The sequence below is a fragment of the Arachis hypogaea genome, chromosome 6, assembly GCF_003086295.3.
Source record: "Arachis hypogaea cultivar Tifrunner chromosome 6, arahy.Tifrunner.gnm2.J5K5, whole genome shotgun sequence".
Taxonomy (NCBI): Eukaryota; Viridiplantae; Streptophyta; class Magnoliopsida; order Fabales; family Fabaceae; genus Arachis; species Arachis hypogaea.
In genome coordinates, this window is record NC_092041.1 from 5,135,398 (window position 1) to 5,153,045 (window position 17,648).

A 17,648-nucleotide genomic window follows, 5' to 3' on the forward strand; every position below is an offset into this window, starting at 1 on the left:
ACTAAGATTACATATTATGTTTGGTAATTAGAGGCTGAAACTAAAATTTCAGTTTCTGAGACACAATTTCAGTTCCTTCAATATTTCTAGAAAGTGAAAACACAATAACTGAAATTTCTAATAATAAATACTGAAATTTTAATAATATTTCTTTTTAAAAATATTTTTATTTTACTTTCAAATTTTAATATATTCGTTAGTGTCATATTTATCTTAGATAAATATGATATTGAAACATAACTTAGTCCTATACTAAACACAATATAGAGATTTAATTTAGTCTCTATCTCTCAATCTCTGTCTTCCAATTATTGTCTCTCTATTTCAATTTCTCTTCCGAACATAGCCTTAAGTACCCTAAAAATCATCATGTAACTTACCTAAAAGTGAGAAATATAGAAGAAAAAATGTTAAAAGCAGTCATTTCTCGAAACAAAATAAGCCATGCACGGTATATAAGGTATTCAATAAATTCAAACCAATCTAAATGAAATCATGCATTCAATTCAATTCAAACCGAAAATTAATTAAAACCGCATTAATTTAGATTTAATTGGATTCTACTTTTGGTAAATCGTATAGATTGGATGGGGATCAGATTTCTTATTTATTTCTCAAAATCGATTCAATCCAATTTAAATCGCACAATGTATTATAATATTATTATTATATTTAAAATTTTATTTATAATATATTTAATTGATTATAAATTTTTATGTTATTCATGTTTTATTATTATTATTATTATTATTATTATTATTATTATTATTATTATTATTATTTATTGAATATTTTATGAATTTAAAATGAGATTTATTTATTTATTTTAAATAATTTATAATTTTATTTTTATTATTATGTTATTATTATTTTTAAGATACTATTAAAATTTATTATGATATTGTTAATTATTTAAAATTTAATGTTATAAATTTATTATGTATATTTATTTATTTTTTAATTTATAAAATTGTAAATCTAATCTAATCTAAACATCTCGAAATTAGATTAGATTTTCTAAAAAAAATCCAATCCAAAAACACATCACAAATAAAATTAATATTCAAATCAGATGAATATTTAACTTAAATTCAATACAAACGACATTTGAAACAGCCAAACACTGACGGTGCATATATTAGCAACAATAAGAAATCCAGCTTCTCCACTTTTTGGTCGTGAGCTTCTCTATGTTTTTTTTTTTGGTCATGATTGTTTTTGCATCTTGAGTTTTTGACACCTTGGGCTAGCCCATGATCCCTTCCCTCCCCCTAACACCCAACCCACCCAGACCCACAATCCGTTTTCCTATTCTATGTTCCTAACAGAGATGTAACTAACTCAATCTATGCCCTTGGCTGTCGAAGATACATTCCCTCCAATGCGGCAAAGCAAATATCGTTGTCTTCGGCCTGCCCGCATTGTGGAATTGTGGGAAAATAAAGGCGAGAGAGAGATTACAATTTACAAATGTGGGCTTGAGCTTCCCGGCCCAAATCGAAACCTACTATATTGAGAGAAGCCAAGGAGGCTTTTTTTTCTGCCCAAAAGTTACAGCGGAAGCCTTTCTTAGTTTTTGGAAGCTGTAAATCCAACAGGCAACAGTTTACAGAGAAAAAGAGAGGTCGGGGCAGTGTGTAAATTTCAAAACAATAGGGGCGATAATGCTAATACAGTGGATCTGCGACGAAGTGAAGAGCAGAGGCAAAAAAAAAAAAAAAGTGATAAAATAAAACAGCACGTCCGTCCCTCCCGCGAAGAAGAAGCAGCAGCAGCTTAATTGATTGTAGTTGTAAATTGAAGAATCAGATGGCAATGATGAGAGGAAGCTCGAGTCTGCAATATCCAGATAAATTCTATTCTGCGGCGTCGTATGTTGGGTTTGAGGGATCAAACTCTCCAACCAAAGCTCTCACCTCCAAGTTCGCCAAGTCCACCGCTCTTCTCCTCTACAGCTTGTATAACCAGGTTCAATTTCCCCTTTTCTCCCATAGATCTGCTTTTCAGTTCTTTGATTCGTTCCTACTTTGCTTCATTGTGCTTCGATCCACATTGTCCTTGCTGATTTTCTTTCCTCCTGCCGAATCAATTAGATTTATTTTTCCTGTTATAAAGATTCGATAGTGTTTTTATTGTGGCTGATGACAGATTCGCTTTATATATATAATCTATAATCTATAAAGCTTCTCAGAGTTTTTTCGATTTTTGATTCAAGCAGAATTGCATTTTCGGATTCTTTTGACTCACCTTGGTTGTTATTGTTAATTTGCTTATGTCTGTGATGCTAATACTTTACGAGACCAAGAGATTCATAATTGGAACAAAAAGGATTGCCAATTTGCCACAATGAAATTTTAGATTATTAGTGACTCTTCTCCTATTATTGTAGCTTTCGACTTAATTTTTAGGCCCATTTTGTCGATATTTCTGTGGGAAAAAAAGGTTTCATTAATTTGTTGCTTAATTCAATGGATCCATGCTTAATTTGTTATGTCAGGCTACTGTAGGACCATGTAACATTCCAGAACCCAGTACCTGGAAAATTGTGGAGCATAGCAAATGGGCAAGGTTTGTCTGCTAATATCTATGCTCTCTATGCTATTGTGTTGATAAACTCTCTCCGTGAAACTTGTATATGTGCGAATCTGAATTTACTGTGCTTATCCAGGCATATTCTCTTTGGAGTTTTGTGTTCTTTAAGTTAGTAGTGCTTAGGTTGATGTTATACTTGCTTCATGCATTACTTTTATTTTTCTTGATAAAATTGTGGAGAATGTTGTTAAAGGAAGTAATTATTGATGCAGTTGGAACCAGCTTGGAAACATGTCTTCCACAGAAGCCATGCGTCTTTTTGTGAAAATATTGGAGGTTAATGAAATAATTTTATTTAGCCAATGATTAATGGTAAAATGCAGAATGTTACCTGATTACTTTTGCTGTTATTTTTTTTCATTGTGTAGGAAGAAGACCCTGGTTGGTATTCAAGAGCATCAAGCTCTGTTGTAGAACCTGTTATAGATGTGCAAATGAATGTGAGCCATTTTTTTTATCATTTTTGACAGAAATAACTTTCATCTCTGCTTATGCCATTGCCTGCAATAAACTTTAATTGTTAATTTGTCATGTTATTCTGTTATATTCAGGTAAATTTAGAATAAGTTTGTCATTGAAAAAACAATGAAAATAAAAACTTAAAAGCTACTTTGTTATTGTGCAGTCAAAATTTGGCCTGTGTTCATGGTCAAATGAGTAAGAAATATTTTGTTTGATGAATAGAATTTGAGATAATTTATGTTATTATGACATTGTTGTTTTACTACCTTTCACCTACAAGGCACACATGCAATTATGCAACTCAGATATTTTAGTCTCTCATTTTAATCTAGGTATAAATTTAAGGATATGGAATTTAGAATTTAGGACTAAATTGTTTGAATAAATTTAGTCTAGGAGACATGTCGACTTGAAGTTATGTCTGCCAAATTATAATAAGAGCATTTTCCTCTATATTCTTCTGCATATTTTGCTGTTATCAACATTGTAACTTCTTTTTCTTTTAATTTTTCTTTTGTGCTTTCCAATCTTGTCTTACTCGTATAACAGCACGATTCCAAAATTGAACTCGTAAGAGAGAATGGAAATTCTTATCCAGAGACAAAGACTATTTCCACTGAAAATGGAAATCAAGTTGGAACACAAGATAAAGATGTCGTCATGGAGAGCATTGTTCCGGTTGGAGTCTATGATCAATGGATCGCACCACAAATATCCGGTCAGCGTCCTAGGCCCCGATATGAGGTATGCTCTTGCAAAAGGTTACAATTATAATGTTCATTATCTTTAACTTGTTTCTATTTTCGTTTCATTATTTTCTTTTTTATTAGTTTCTCCCCTAAAGCAAGTGTATTTACATGTTTAGCATGGAGCAGCGGTCGTGCAAGATAAATTGTACATATATGGTGGAAACCACAATGGCCGTTACCTTGGTGACCTTCACGTAAGCATTATATACTGCATGAAGTTATGCATTTTTAAGTGAAAGTATGTCTTGAGGTTATTGAAACCACCATTTTTGGTTAACTATTTTCTATACGTTGTGATTTGATAACTAAACTTTGTTAATCTCTGCTTAAGTTGGCTATATGCCTATATCATTTGTTGTTTACTTTCATCTCCTTGGAAACAAATTCAGGTTCTGGATTTGAGAAGTTGGACTTGGTCAAAGATTAATGCTAAGGCTGAAGTAGAGTCTTCATCAATTTCAACACGCTGTGCTGGCAATTCTTTGGTTTGTATTGAACATAAACCTCTGCATAATCAACTGCTATGTTCAACTTGTTTGCTGTTAACTGCTTGTAGAATATTTTGGATTTTGGTCACGTAATACATTTTCACTGCAGATTCCATGGGGTAACAAGCTTCTTTCGGTTGCTGGGCATTCAAAGGACCCTTCTGAATTTATCCAAGGTATACTATTAATTACAGTGTTCATGTTTTAATGCACTGTCATTCTTGCGGCTGACTTTGTTTCTGTGCATAGCGTAGCATAAATAGATGAAAGTATCATTTGGATTTAAGTAGCCAGACAAGGATCCTTTATAAATTTATGGTTTCTCTTTATTTTAATAAACTAAAAGCATGCCAGTGTCACATACATACTTTATTTAATTTGGTATGTCCATTATGATGTTCTCCACTATTTTGTGAATATTGTCCTACTTCTCTATTTTTTGTTGTTGTTGCCTTTTATATCATGGTTGCAAGTAAGTATCTGTATTACTATTAATATTGACATTTATTATTTCGACAGTGAAAATGTTTGATATACAAACTTCAACTTGGTCAACTTTGAAGACTTCTGGCAAAGCTCCAGTATGTATCCCTTATTCTTTTATAGTTTTTATCCTAAGAATCCTTGTAAAATCTCAGAACTTGTACTAGAAGTATGTGACATTTCACATCGGCATTTCTCTAAGACTCTAACAAAATAGAAAAATAAATTTGTGAGTTTTAGCAATGAATGTCCCTCTATTTTTATAAAAATTCAATAACGGCTTGTTAAGTGCCCTTTTATCATGTTGGTTTCCTAGGTGTCACGTGGAGGGCAATCAGCTAACCTTGTTGGAACAAGCTTAGTAATTTTTGGTGGACAAGATGCAAAGGGGACTCTTTTAAATGATCTGTATATTCTTGACCTGGAGACCATGACATGGGGTGACATTGATGCCATGTAAGAAGTTTTCTGACGAAACTCTTCTTTTTCCTCTTTTTTTTTTTTTTTTTTTTTTTGGGAGGGGGGGTGTTTGGATTCTGGGGGTGGGGAGGTTGATGTTGTTTTCTTCAGGAATTTGGCCGTGTAAAATAACTAATTATTCTGTCCCAAGTATTTCTTTTTCATCTGCATAATAATTTCTTCTTTTGTACGGCCCCCCAAAAAATAAGGTTTTCCTAGATGAGGTTATTCAATGGTTTTAGAAAACAGAAAATTTTTCATAAAAGCATATTGAAGTTTCATAAAAGCCATAATCTGGTTTTGATACGTGATCGGTGTCTTATGTTATTAATTCCAGTGATGAAAATGCAATTTTCTTTTGGTACCAATATCAAGAGGGGGAAATGTAAAAGAAATGTGTTTATGTTTGGTGCTAACTAGTTGTAATTGGCAGTGGAACACCTCCTTCTCCAAGGTCTGATCATACTGCTGCTATACATGTTGAGCGATACTTGCTTATCTTTGGTGGGGCTTCACATACAACTTGCTACAACGATTTACATGTTCTCGACTTGCAAACTGTAAGGCCATCACTTCTTCTGCTATGCTGTACGTGAACTAGAAAATCATCTCCATCTTATTGTTTGCGTAAACTCTACAGATGGAATGGTCTCGACCCACACAACTGGGTGTAATACCAACACCACGAGCTGGACATGCTGGTGTGGCAATAGGGGAGTATTGGTTCATTGTTGGTGGTGGTGATACTAAAAGTGGTATGCCTTTTTTACTGCATAAAATGCTTGATGTAGTTAATGGCAAACCTAGCCAAGACTTAATGACATGTAAAATATTTCTTGATATCTTGAGTAAGTAGTATTTGAACTCTTGGAGCTTACATGTCCATGTTGTAGGGTAGGTTAGACCAAACCATCTTGGTTTTAATACTGATACTATTGCTAACTGAAGTTGGTTGTATTTTTTCCCCCCTTAACAAAATGCATATCAGAAACCTTTGTTGATTGTCAGAAGCTTCGGTGTACTCGATAATATCTCTTTCTCCTAAAATTGTAGAAAAATAAGTTGTGTACTGTTAATGATTTAGTATGGTGCAAGGCTCAAGTTGATAGAGGTGCTTTTGGAAAACTCTCCCTACCCCCTTTTCGTTTTAAATATTGTTGAACTTCAAAGTTTCACAATGCTCATCGTCCTGTGTCACCTATAAGTTAAGGAAAATGGGGTTGCAATGTTTTTCTAAACTTGAGGATATTGTTTATCCTGTCTAGCTGTTGCCATATATCCCATTTCAAGTTATATTGCATCTCATGCTGCAGGTGTCTCAGAGACAGTTGTGTTGAATATGTCTACACTGGCTTGGTCAGTGTTAACTTCTGTTGAAAGGCCTATTCCAGTTGCGAGTGAGGTACACTTTATCTATATATTTTAAAAAGGTTGCATGTGCCATGAAACCTAGCTTGAAACCTATGCCATTTGCTTGATGCAGTTGACATTTTTCAATGCAGGGCTTAAGTTTGATTGTAACCTCCTACAATGGTGAAGATGTACTAGTGTCTTTTGGAGGATATAATGGACACTACAACAATGAAGTAAAGAGAACGATTGCCATTTGTTCTTCGTTTGCCTTTGTTTTATCTTTCTCCCTCATTTGATTGGGGTTTCTGCATACAGGTCTACGTTCTTAAACCAAGCCACAAGTCAACCTTGCAACGCAAAATAATTAAAAATTCCATTCCAGAGAGTGTTTCTGCTACCCAAAATGCCACAAAGGCTGCCCCAGAAGTCGAATCTGAATTGGAAGCTAGCCAAGAAGGGAAAATTAGGGAAATTGTCATGGATAATCATGATCCAGCAGTAAGTATTATTACATAGCATGTACACTTCTGTATGATTTTAGAAAGGCTCTTATCCCAGCAATTGTGTCTGAAATTATTTATGAACTAGGTGGATACTTATTTATTTTAGAAAAAATATCAGTTCATAGTGCTTTAGTTAACATTTAGCAAGAGATCTATTTATTGGTTCCATGAATTGGCTCAGTGACCTGGATATGGAAACGGCATTTTCTTCTCTTTCACTTTATGTTCTCTTCTGCCATTGAAACACTGAATGTAATTTTCAATCGCTTTTGATAGAACACAAATCTCCCACCCCCAACAAGAAAAAAGAAAAAAAAAAGAAAAAGAGGATTGAACACTTATCATCTTCCTAGTACTTGCAACTTATCACTCCCCTAACTATACCTGCAACAAATCGTTTAAGTCCCATGCATAAATTTTATCCTGTATTAGTTTCCATTTCATTTTAATTCATGTCAGTCACTGGCTTCAAACTTCTTATTTTGGGTGTCATACAGAAACCCAAAGGTGATCTTATATTGGTCCTAAAGACCGAGAAACATGAGTTGGAACAATCACTAAGCAAAGAGAGACTAAATGCTCTTCAGCTAAAGCAAGAGTTGGCAGATGCAGAGACTCGTAACTCTGAGCTATACACGGTATATGTTTTATAGTTGATATCTCTACTAAATTTTGGAATTAGTCAGGTGTGTAAACTATTACATTGCTCTGTTTGGTTACAGAGCTTCAAGTCAGGTGTGTAAACTGCTTTCTTTTGCCTCTCACTCTTTTGGATTACTTGGGTAGTTGGTTGGGATTTCAGTAGAATACAATTAGGTCTATATATATAACTTGAATGCTTTGTATTCTTCATGATGAATTGCGTAGTCTCTTAATGATCCTCTCACTTTCTGCAATAATAATATAGGAGCTCCAATCAGTACGTGGTCAACTTGCTGCTGAGCAGTCTAGGTGTTTCAAACTTGAGGTATGAATTAGAGATCTCCTTTCTAGCTTTCAGTTTTTCTGAGATTATATGTTAGATCTAGTTTTCCATCGAGGATTGAAGTAAAAATACAGGTTACACATAGGCCATCAGCATCATTCATCTGATCATGAAGCTATCCATAGAGTAAGAAATGAACAATAACAATTCATCCATGTAATAAGAATCAGATTTTCAAACTTTTTCTTTTAAAGTTCTTTTCAATACTTGCTTTCAAGTGGCTGTATAATTGCTAATGACACAAATGAAATGATATTTTAGCTACATGACCAATTAGGTGTTGGAATGGCATGAACCATGTCTACCAGCACCTTCCATCTATTTGAGGCTCTTACAGAATGTGCCATTTGGCTCCTTCAGAATAACAAAGTTGATTTTTCCCCCCTTGTAATCTAGGAAGATCATTTGTTTGATATTGCAGGTGGAGGTTGCAGAATTAAGTCAGAAGCTCCAAACCATTGGAACCTTACAGAGAGAGCTCGAACTCCTACAGCGGCAGAAAGCCGCATCGGAACAAGCTGCCCTGAACGCAAAGAAGAGACAGGGCTCAGGTGTGTGGGGTTGGCTTGCACCTCCACCTAACCAGAGAGAAGATGATGTCTAAACTTTAATACTCCCTCTATCCAAAAAATATAGGTCAAAGTTTTGACAGAACACCCATGTTAAGAAAACACCAAAAAAAAAAAGTTGAAAATATTTAGCTAAATTAACCATGGAATTTTTCTTTCTCACCCTGAATTAAATGCTTAATGCACATATTCTATATTATTTAAGACAAATTGAGTTAATAAATAGAGGCATAAGTTGAAAAAACACATCTTTAAACTAATCCAACGACTTATGTTGTTGGATAAAAAATGACCTATATTATCAGACAGGAGGCGTACCATTTATCTCAACTGAATAGAAAAATTTATGTTTTGGTTTCGTTTAGCCAATTTTATTTTCATATTTGTGTATCATTTCAGTTCCTTTCTAGTGTGATGTAAATAGCTTTTAGCTTCTGTTTACCAATACTATCATCATGATAGTATTGGTTGACAGTTTTGGTAGAGTGAATGTTATCTTTTGTCGCCATTTTTACCGAAGATTGTATTTAAAGTTAATTGCATTATGTAATGAAAGTATAGAAATTCTTTTCTTTTGCAAGAGCTGTACGCTATTTGCCTTAATATAATAGAATTCTAGTTCGATCAAGACTCCAAGTTTGGTTAAAGCTATTGTGTAATGGCAAAAAAAAAAGGAGTAGTTCTCTGTGTGTGATCGGAATGTAATCAATTTCTCTATAATTAGTGCTTTCAGTATCTATTTCTCCTCTGAAATTTTAAAGCCACTTTCTAGGATTTTGAAGAAATACTGAAATACGATTGCAATATGCAAATTTTGCAGATAATTAGGTTGTGAAAGAGGATCTACGACGAAGATAATAACAAAATTTTAAAATAACTCGAAGTATAAACAAGATTCCAATTGTAAAAATAGTGCTTAATTGTTTATAACCACAATCACAACAATAATAAGAATAAACCCCCCCCCCCCTTTATGTTTACCATGGAGCTGATTTATATATATCTTGGTTGCATTAAACTAAAGTGTGGATTATGGATTGATGGGAATGGATTCCCATTTTTTTTAATTAATCCTGGTTGGGAATGGATCCTATGATAAGAGAAAGGGTATGTCCGATTACGACTTTGAAATGATAACGTGACGTGGCTTCAACATTAGAAAGACATGTAATGCCCCACGTTAATTACAACCGTCCAAGATGAAAAAACTGTAATCCGGAAGCGTCCACGTTCTCATAATATATACAATATATACAATTTTAACCTTTTTTTAGTCTCCAAAGTAGATAATAAGATTTTTTTTTTGAAAGAAAACGCAAATCACGATCCCGGCGTTTGTCGCAGTCCAATCGCATATCCTCTCTCGCACTCTCTCTCTCCCCCGCAGTGTCCCTTTAGGGTTTTATGACAATCAACAAGCTCGCGCCTTTCCCAATGAGGCTGTAGAAATGGAACACTTACTGGGTATCGAGTGGAAGAACCCTTAAATATCCTTGTGCTCCTACGGTATCTCCAGAATCGTCTATTTTCCTTCGACAATACCAGTCATGAGCGACGGTTCCGAATTTCACGCACCTGATTCCAAGGAAGAGAATCCTGCTGTTACGGAGCCCCGCGACGGGAAACCCGATGACAAGTGTTCCACCGCCGAGGGAGCTAACGGTGCTCTGTCGGAGCTCGGTTCGGGAGCTCAGGCGGTGACTGAGCTCGATGATAGGGTTTCGCAGAATGCCAAATCTGAGGAAGTAGCGGCTGGTTCGACCGAAGATATTAGGGTTAGGGTTTCTTCGGAGGAAGATGGCGTACGCGCAGGTGACGCATCAACCGTTGTTCGATTTGATGATCCAAATCATAAAATTGGTGACGAAAATGAATCGTTTCCCAGTCAAATATATAGGCATAATCGTCATGTTCAGCCTGAATCAGACGCGAAGTTTCCTGGTTCAGATAGCAAGTCTCTTCTATCGGAATTCGATGAGTTCGTAGCTGCCGAGGGAAATGGCAGAGCAAGAGGTGGAGCCTCCAGGGATTTAGGGTTTGGTTTTGAAGTTGGTGACATGGTTTGGGGAAAGGTGAAATCTCACCCATGGTGGCCTGGGCACATATTCAATGAAGCATTTGCGTCCCCCACAGTTCGTCGAACCAAGAGGGAAGGCCATGTGCTGGTGGCTTTCTTCGGGGATAGCAGTTATGGGTGGTTTGAACCCGCCGAACTTATCCCATTTGATGAAAATTTCGCAGAGAAATCGCAGCAGACATATTCTAGAACATTCATTAAGGCTGTGGAAGAGGCCGTCGATGAAGCCAGTAGAAGACGTGCTCTTGGTTTGGCTTGTAGGTGTAGGAACACTGATAATTTTCTCCCCACGAATGTTCAAGGGTACTTTTCTGTTGACGTGCCTGATTATGAGCCAGGAGGGGTGTATTCCACTAGTCAGATTAGGAAGGCAAGGAATAGTTTCAAGCCTAGCGACACTCTGGCTTTCGTGAAGCAGTTGGCCCTGGCTCCTTGTGATGGTGAGCAAGAGAGCATTGGCTTCTCTAAGAACAAGGCTACGGTTTTTGCTTATCGGAAGGCAGTGTTTGAACAATATGATGAGACTTATGCTCAGGCTTTTGGAGTGCAGCCATTGCGCCCTTCTCATTCTCAGAGTAATAAAACTGATCAGTCCGGGAGGCAGCCTCCTAGAGGTATATGTCTTACTGATTTAATCATGTTTATTTCTTATAGTTATGGAACTTACATGTTTGTGCTTGTGAAAAATTGCATATGTGAAGATTTTCTTGGACAATGAGCAAGTGTTATTTCACAAGATGTATCTAAGATTTTAATTAGCTTCAGATATCACTTGTGCTCACTATTGACATGAAATTGACGAGAATTTCCTTGTGGATCTATGTCTGTAGACTATAGAAGTAGTGTGGTTCAGAGGTAGAAATCTGGGGTCATCGTCCTTCTCCTTATATAATAGATTTGAACTAGACTCTGAATTGAAGCCATGAGTGTTTGTGCATTATTGAGTTCCTTAAATTGTGTATTAATTTTTAGTTTGGTTGAAACTTTTGCAATTGGTAGTAGAGGCCAAAGGTTAACTATGATAAACGTTTTGAGTTATTATGATATGTATGCTCAGTAGTTGTTGTGTTTGTTGGATAAGTACGAGAAACTATAAAAGATGAGAATTTAATTTTTTAATTTTAATATTTTTATAGATCTATTTAGTTGTATAATCGTAAAATATAGATCATATGACCATTTATGGTACTTGATACACCCCATTATAGGGATGATAAAGTTAGGAAGAAAATTGAGGTGGATGAGTGAATGCCCAAGGCAGAGATTTATGAAGAATGCATTTGGGACAGTTGGTAGCTCCTCTAGATGACATTAAAAGGATGATGAAAATTCTCACAAAAGCGAGGTATTTTGACCTTGTGAGACTTCCAAGGGAAAATGGAGAGGAATAGAATATAGTCCAACTAAAGGGGATGAAGGAAGAAGAGACTCTTGGAGACTATTATGCTATACCTCACTCAGTGACTCTACAAGGTTTTATTTAATATGGTTTTTATATAGTTTAATGGTGTCACCTGATCCAAACTGTTGATCGTATTTGGTTGCCTTTGTTGTCCTTTATCACTTTGATGCAACTGTCTTGGGATCAGAGAATATTCTTAATATGATTAAAATTTTTTGGCATCCTTGCAAAAGTTACATCTTCCTATTTTTCTACCTAACATCATGGTAATGTGGATGATTGCATTTTGCAGGTTTTTTAATTTGACTTCAAGTTATATTTACATGATTGGTTATTGTAATTTATCTCCTTCATATTATATACATGTCGATGCATAAAATATCATACTGGTTTTGCCTATCAAGTTTGTATCCATCTCATATGTGAGTGGTACGATGTCTTCTTTTATTTATGGCTTTTTGTTCTTTTCTGCAGCTCCTTTAAGTGGTCCAATGGTGATAGCAGAAGCTCTGGGTGGTGGGAAGACCACTGGCAAATCTGTGAAAGTTAAGGACACTTCTAAAAAGGATAGGTACCTTTTTAAGCGGCGGGATGATTCAAGTAACTCTCCGCAGTTGGCATACACTGAAGAAACACCTGATGTAGCCGGTCGTTATGTGTTGCAGAAAAGGGCTCCAGCTTTGCCTCCAGTGCCTCATAATTTAGAGAAGCGAGAAGGCACAGGATTGTTTAGCCATGATGGTGCAATTGTAACTTCAGATGCCAAAGAAGCTGTGATAAGTCAGGCCCAAACAGATGGGGTTTCTCTTGCATCCCAAGTCATTTCATCAGATCCAAAGTCTCATCTTGACAAGATGAAGGGATCTTCTGAAGGAGTGGCACACAACCTTGAACAAGAAAATATTTCGAGTAAAAGCATGGGTAGGTCGGGAGACATGGTATTGCCAAGCACAGTTGATGAAAAATCTCAGAATTGTCATCTGGGGAGCCAAATTCATGTTGAGGTCAAACATGATGGGAATGTAGAACTGTTGGGACAAAGTGAAGATCATCAGCAAAAAGAGAAAGGTATTCCGACTCTTGCAGATGGAGGAAATGGTACACATCAAGTTAAAAGTGAAAATAATGCGAGTTTGACAGCTGGAGCAAAGCATCTCGAAGTTGGTAAAGCAAAGAAGCTGAAAGGTCATAAGCGACCTGCTGATGACTTGAAGACCTCTGCTATTGGGGAGAAAAAGAAGAAAAAGAAAAAGGATGTCAACTTAAAACCTACGTCAGGATACTTGGAGAAGCATTCTACTTCTGGAAAATCTGTCCCAATTGTGACTAAGAGAGAGGATTTTCAGGAACAGATGCAGATAGGTGATAGTACCAACAATTTGCCCCCCATAGATACCACAGGAGATAGTTTCGAATTGCCACAACTTTTGGGTGATTTGCAAGCTCTTGCTTTGGATCCTTTTCACGGTGCCGAAAGAAAGATCCCTGCGGCTGTTCGACAGTTCTTTTTGCGGTTCAGGTCTCTTGTTTACCAGAAAAGCTTGATTTTATCACCACCAGCAGAGAATGAAGCTCCTGAAGCTCGTGCTTCTAAGTCTTCTTTGAGTGCTGGGGCATCTGTCAGCCCTGACGATCATGTCAGAGCCTCACCACCTGTAAAACCTGTAAAACAAATTGTTCGGTCTGATGATCCTACAAAATCTGGGCGGAAAAGGGGCCCCTCTGATCGTCAGGAGGAAATTGCTGCAAAGAGGTTGAAGAAAATCAAACATTTAAAGACACTAGCTGCAGAGAAGGGAGTGGCCAGTCAGAAAACTTCTGAAACCCGACGAGAAGTAAAAGAATCCATACCCCAGGCTCCAGCCAAGGTAGCGAAATCAGATTTTGCCAGAAAAGTGGAGCGTCCTGCTAAGGCAGTCGAGCCCACCATACTGGTGATGAAGTTTCCTCCACAAACATCTCTTCCGTCTGTTGCAGAGTTGAAGGCAAGGTTTGCCCGCTTTGGCCCAATGGATCAATCAGGTTTCCGTGTATTTTGGAAGTCCTCAACATGCCGTGTTGTATTTCTGCATAAGGCTGATGCTCAAGCTGCCTATAAATATTCTGTGGCAAACCAATCGTTATTTGGAAATGTGGGTGTGAGGTGCTTTCTCCGGGAATATGGGGATTCTGCTCCTGAAGTCTCTGAAGCTGCGAAAGCTAGGGCAGACGATGGTGCCGATGAAATACCTCGGGTCAAGGATCCATCAGTGGTTCATCGTCCAGCATCAATATCATCTCAGGCACAGCAGCAACCTCTTCCACAGCCAGTAATCCAGCTCAAGTCCTGCCTGAAGAAACCAACTGGAGAGGAGTCAGGGCAGGTATCCGGTAATGGAGGTAGTAGTAAAGGAAACCCACGTGTAAAATTCATGTTAGGTGGGGAGGAAAGTAGTAGGGGAGAGCAATTAGTGACAAGTAATAGAAACAACATCAACAATGCTAGTTTTGCTGATGGTGCTGGACCAACCATGGATTTTAATAGTAAAAAGGTCTCGTCTCAACCACCTCTATTGCCCACTCCCCCTGCTACTACTCAGTTTATGAAAACCCCCCAACATAATTTGAATAATTCTGAATTGGCAAAGGACCCCAGAAATACTTCCAATTTTATAAACAACACCGCACCGGCACCTGCTACAACAGTTGATATATCGCAGCAGATGATTAGCCTCTTGACGAGGTGCAGCGATGTTGTGACTAACGTGACCGGTTTATTAGGCTATGTGCCTTACCATCCTCTTTGAAACAAAAATGCTACAATATTCAACGTTAAGCCATAGCCAATGCCGCAAAATTCGGGCGAATCGGATTGTGGATGACATGTTAATGCAAAGAATACAATACAATACAACATTCCTCCATGGAAATGAGGACTAGCGAAGTCCAAGTTGGTGCCCAAGAGCTGTCCAAGATTGGTTTTACTTGCGAGGTGTTTTTGAGGGGCTCTAAATTGTAAATGCGCTCATATTGAAAGTAGCATCTTCTTGTTCTTAGATTAGCCGTCTTAGTACTTGATTCCTTTTTTGTTTGCTTTCTTACTTTTCTAAATCATTTGGGAGGGTTGAGGTTATTTTGTTTATATCACAACGCTAACAGCATATAGATGTTCATGTACTCGTGTTGCCTACCCACCCTGTCCTTCTCGTTGTGTTTGACATGACGATTGTATGACGCCTTTTTTCTTATTTGCAATGCTATTATTATGCTTAAATGACGGTGTAACTCTGCAACCTCACTTGACAAACTAGACCTGTTAGTGTTATTCAACTATAAGATTGTTAGACATCCATCAAGTCCGTTCATATATTGCTCAGCATGTGGATTCTTCAAGTTGGCGGGGAGAAGAGGGAGGTAGGGCTGTTTAAGATTCAGCCCTTCTCTGAAACTCAGTCCGGACTAGAAATACATTTTCATTGTTTTGTTGAGTTTGGGTTTATTTTTTTTTAGCTGTGATTTTTGACCCGGGTTCAGTTCATGTTTTAAAAAATATATTTAAGAGTGAAATTATTAATATAATGTTATATTTTTATATTATATGATATTATTTTTGTTTTAAGTTTTAACCGTCCATAAAATGGTGTAGTTTATGGTGCCCACAAGTTTTGGTGGTTATGGTAATTATGGACTTCACAAATGATCCGATGTTGAAATTTTTAATCATACAAAATGAAAAATTATAACTACAAAATGAAAAATTACAGTTCTATTAATAAATAATGATATATTCATGGGTCTATAAATAAAAGAAAAAAATTAAACCTTTTATTATATTTCTTAACAATAAAAAATGGTCTATTACTGTTATTAATTAAATTTCAATATTAGTCTAGTAAAATTTAAAATTATTAATTACAAAAAGAAAAATTATAACTAGACAATGAAAATATTAAACAATGTGAACAATAGATATATCGAATGTTCAATTTACTAAGTGTGTAGTAATTATTCTAATATTAAGATTTAAATGAGTAATTTGAGGTATAATATATTTTATTTGAATTGGATTAATTTTAAATTCGGTTGTTTATGTTGTTTAAAAAAAATTATTAATTATTTAACATAACCCTTACAAAAAAATATCATACCATGTGTCATTGTTAGATTGATAAGTCAATGTATAGGCATTTATAGCCACCACATTGAAAACCACCATAGTCGTGGCCCCATAAAATTGATAGTTGACCGTTTATATCAGCACTTTTTAGACGTCAGTTGTTAAAAAGACTAGTAGAACTTAACGTTTTATAACTTGGAAGATTTATTTGACCATTTTAAAAAGTTAGGGATCAAATTAAAACATGTTGAAAATTTTAAAGATCATTTTGGACATTACCTCATTATAAATATGATTGACTATACAGACATTAGACATTAATATTTTTCATCCACTCTATACATGTTTAAAAGTATTCAAGTTATTTTTATATAATAAAAATGATATATTTCAAAAATATATTTTTATATAATTTACTAACAAGTAATAATTTTTAATTTTAATAAAAGATATTATTATATTAGAATTATATATTTTAAAGATATTGTCAATGTGATTTTTATTAGAAAAAAAAATTTGCATAATAAATATTTTTTTTCTAAAAATTTACTTTTTTTATTTTATCTTTAATATTTAGTTTTAATTTTACCCCTAATATTTCAATAAATTTTAATTATATTCCTGGGTGAAATAACATATAACATCGTAATTCTATGCTGATGTGTCTTTAGCCAATAGTTGCCATGTGTTTGTGACACATCAACATTCAATTGTTATATCACTATTAACAGAGAATACAATTAAAATTAAAATATATTTGAAAGGTTAGATACAATATTAAAACAAATAAGACGTTAAAAATATTTTTAAAATTTTTCAAAAACATTTAGAAACGAAAAATATACTTTAATTTTTTAGAATTTGAGGCCGTAAGTGATTTTATAGCTCTAAAGGTTTGGAATTTCTATAAAAGCAAGCCATTTCTTTAAAATCCTAAATAATTTTACAGTACTAATGGCTTGAACAACCCCCACCCAAAAAAAAACAGACCATTGTTAAAAGTATTTCAAATATTTAAAATGTCAATTTTATATGTTTTATAGAAATTCAAAACAATAGCATACTAGTTGGTAGGGCTGTACAAAAGAATATTTCAGATTTTGGATTTTTCAAACCATTTTAAAAAAAACAATTTTAAATAAAAAGATCCAAACCAAATTATATCTATTTTATGGTTTGATTTTTTAATCCAACTATTTAAATAATTCAAATTCGAATATAGATATAGATCCAAATTATGATCCAAACTTGCAAAAATTCATGATTTGAGACTTTGAGTAGCAGCGAAGGCGTAGCACAAATGACATATTTATATGCTTTTTATAAGCTGCACCCGAGTTCAAATCCCATTTAAGACCAAAAAAGAAAAAACTGAGTCCAATTCACACACACATAACACAGCCTCTTCCCTCTTGGTCTTCTGCTTTCTC

General features: G+C 35.3%; 2 protein-coding genes across 3 annotated transcripts; both read left to right on the forward strand.

Moving 5' to 3' along the window:
• The first annotated feature begins 1,627 nt into the window (after positions 1-1,627).
• On the forward strand, positions 1,628-9,271 carry LOC112695528 (acyl-CoA-binding domain-containing protein 4). Of its 2 annotated transcripts, none has more exons than XM_025747887.3 (18): positions 1,628-1,968; positions 2,498-2,568; positions 2,805-2,868; positions 2,961-3,032; positions 3,604-3,798; positions 3,920-3,997; positions 4,193-4,288; positions 4,401-4,467; positions 4,811-4,872; positions 5,091-5,230; positions 5,667-5,793; positions 5,874-5,988; positions 6,547-6,635; positions 6,736-6,819; positions 6,902-7,084; positions 7,587-7,727; positions 7,997-8,056; positions 8,496-9,271. In XM_025747887.3, exons 1-18 carry the CDS (start codon positions 1,810-1,812, stop codon positions 8,676-8,678), a joined length of 1,986 nt encoding a protein of 661 aa, XP_025603672.1. In that variant the 5' UTR covers positions 1,628-1,809; the 3' UTR covers positions 8,679-9,271. The 2 variants fall into 2 exon arrangements, with proteins under 2 accessions (XP_025603672.1, XP_025603674.1); XM_025747889.3 differs by having other exon boundaries at positions 1,691-1,968; positions 2,508-2,568.
• A 430-nt stretch (positions 9,272-9,701) lies between these two features.
• On the forward strand, positions 9,702-15,375 carry LOC112695529 (PWWP domain-containing protein 1). The gene is made up of 2 exons (XM_025747890.3): positions 9,702-11,334; positions 12,597-15,375. The coding sequence occupies exons 1-2, from the start codon at positions 10,191-10,193 to the stop codon at positions 14,906-14,908; spliced, it is 3,456 nt and encodes a 1,151-aa protein (XP_025603675.1). The 5' UTR covers positions 9,702-10,190; the 3' UTR covers positions 14,909-15,375.
• Positions 15,376-17,648: the final 2,273 nt, after the last annotated feature.

Excerpts from the sequence above, each read along its gene's own strand:
- LOC112695528 (XM_025747887.3), top strand. The coding sequence starts at position 1,810 with ATGGCAATGATGAGAGGAAGCTCGAGTCTGCAATATCCAGATAAATTC. Across the intron at positions 2,869-2,960 it reads TTTTTGTGAAAATATTGGAG|GAAGAAGACCCTGGTTGGTA; the intron begins GTTAATGAAATA and ends TTCATTGTGTAG. Across the intron at positions 3,033-3,603 it reads TTATAGATGTGCAAATGAAT|CACGATTCCAAAATTGAACT; the intron begins GTGAGCCATTTT and ends CTCGTATAACAG.
- LOC112695529 (XM_025747890.3), top strand. The coding sequence starts at position 10,191 with ATGAGCGACGGTTCCGAATTTCACGCACCTGATTCCAAGGAAGAGAAT. Across the intron at positions 11,335-12,596 it reads CGGGAGGCAGCCTCCTAGAG|CTCCTTTAAGTGGTCCAATG; the intron begins GTATATGTCTTA and ends TCTTTTCTGCAG.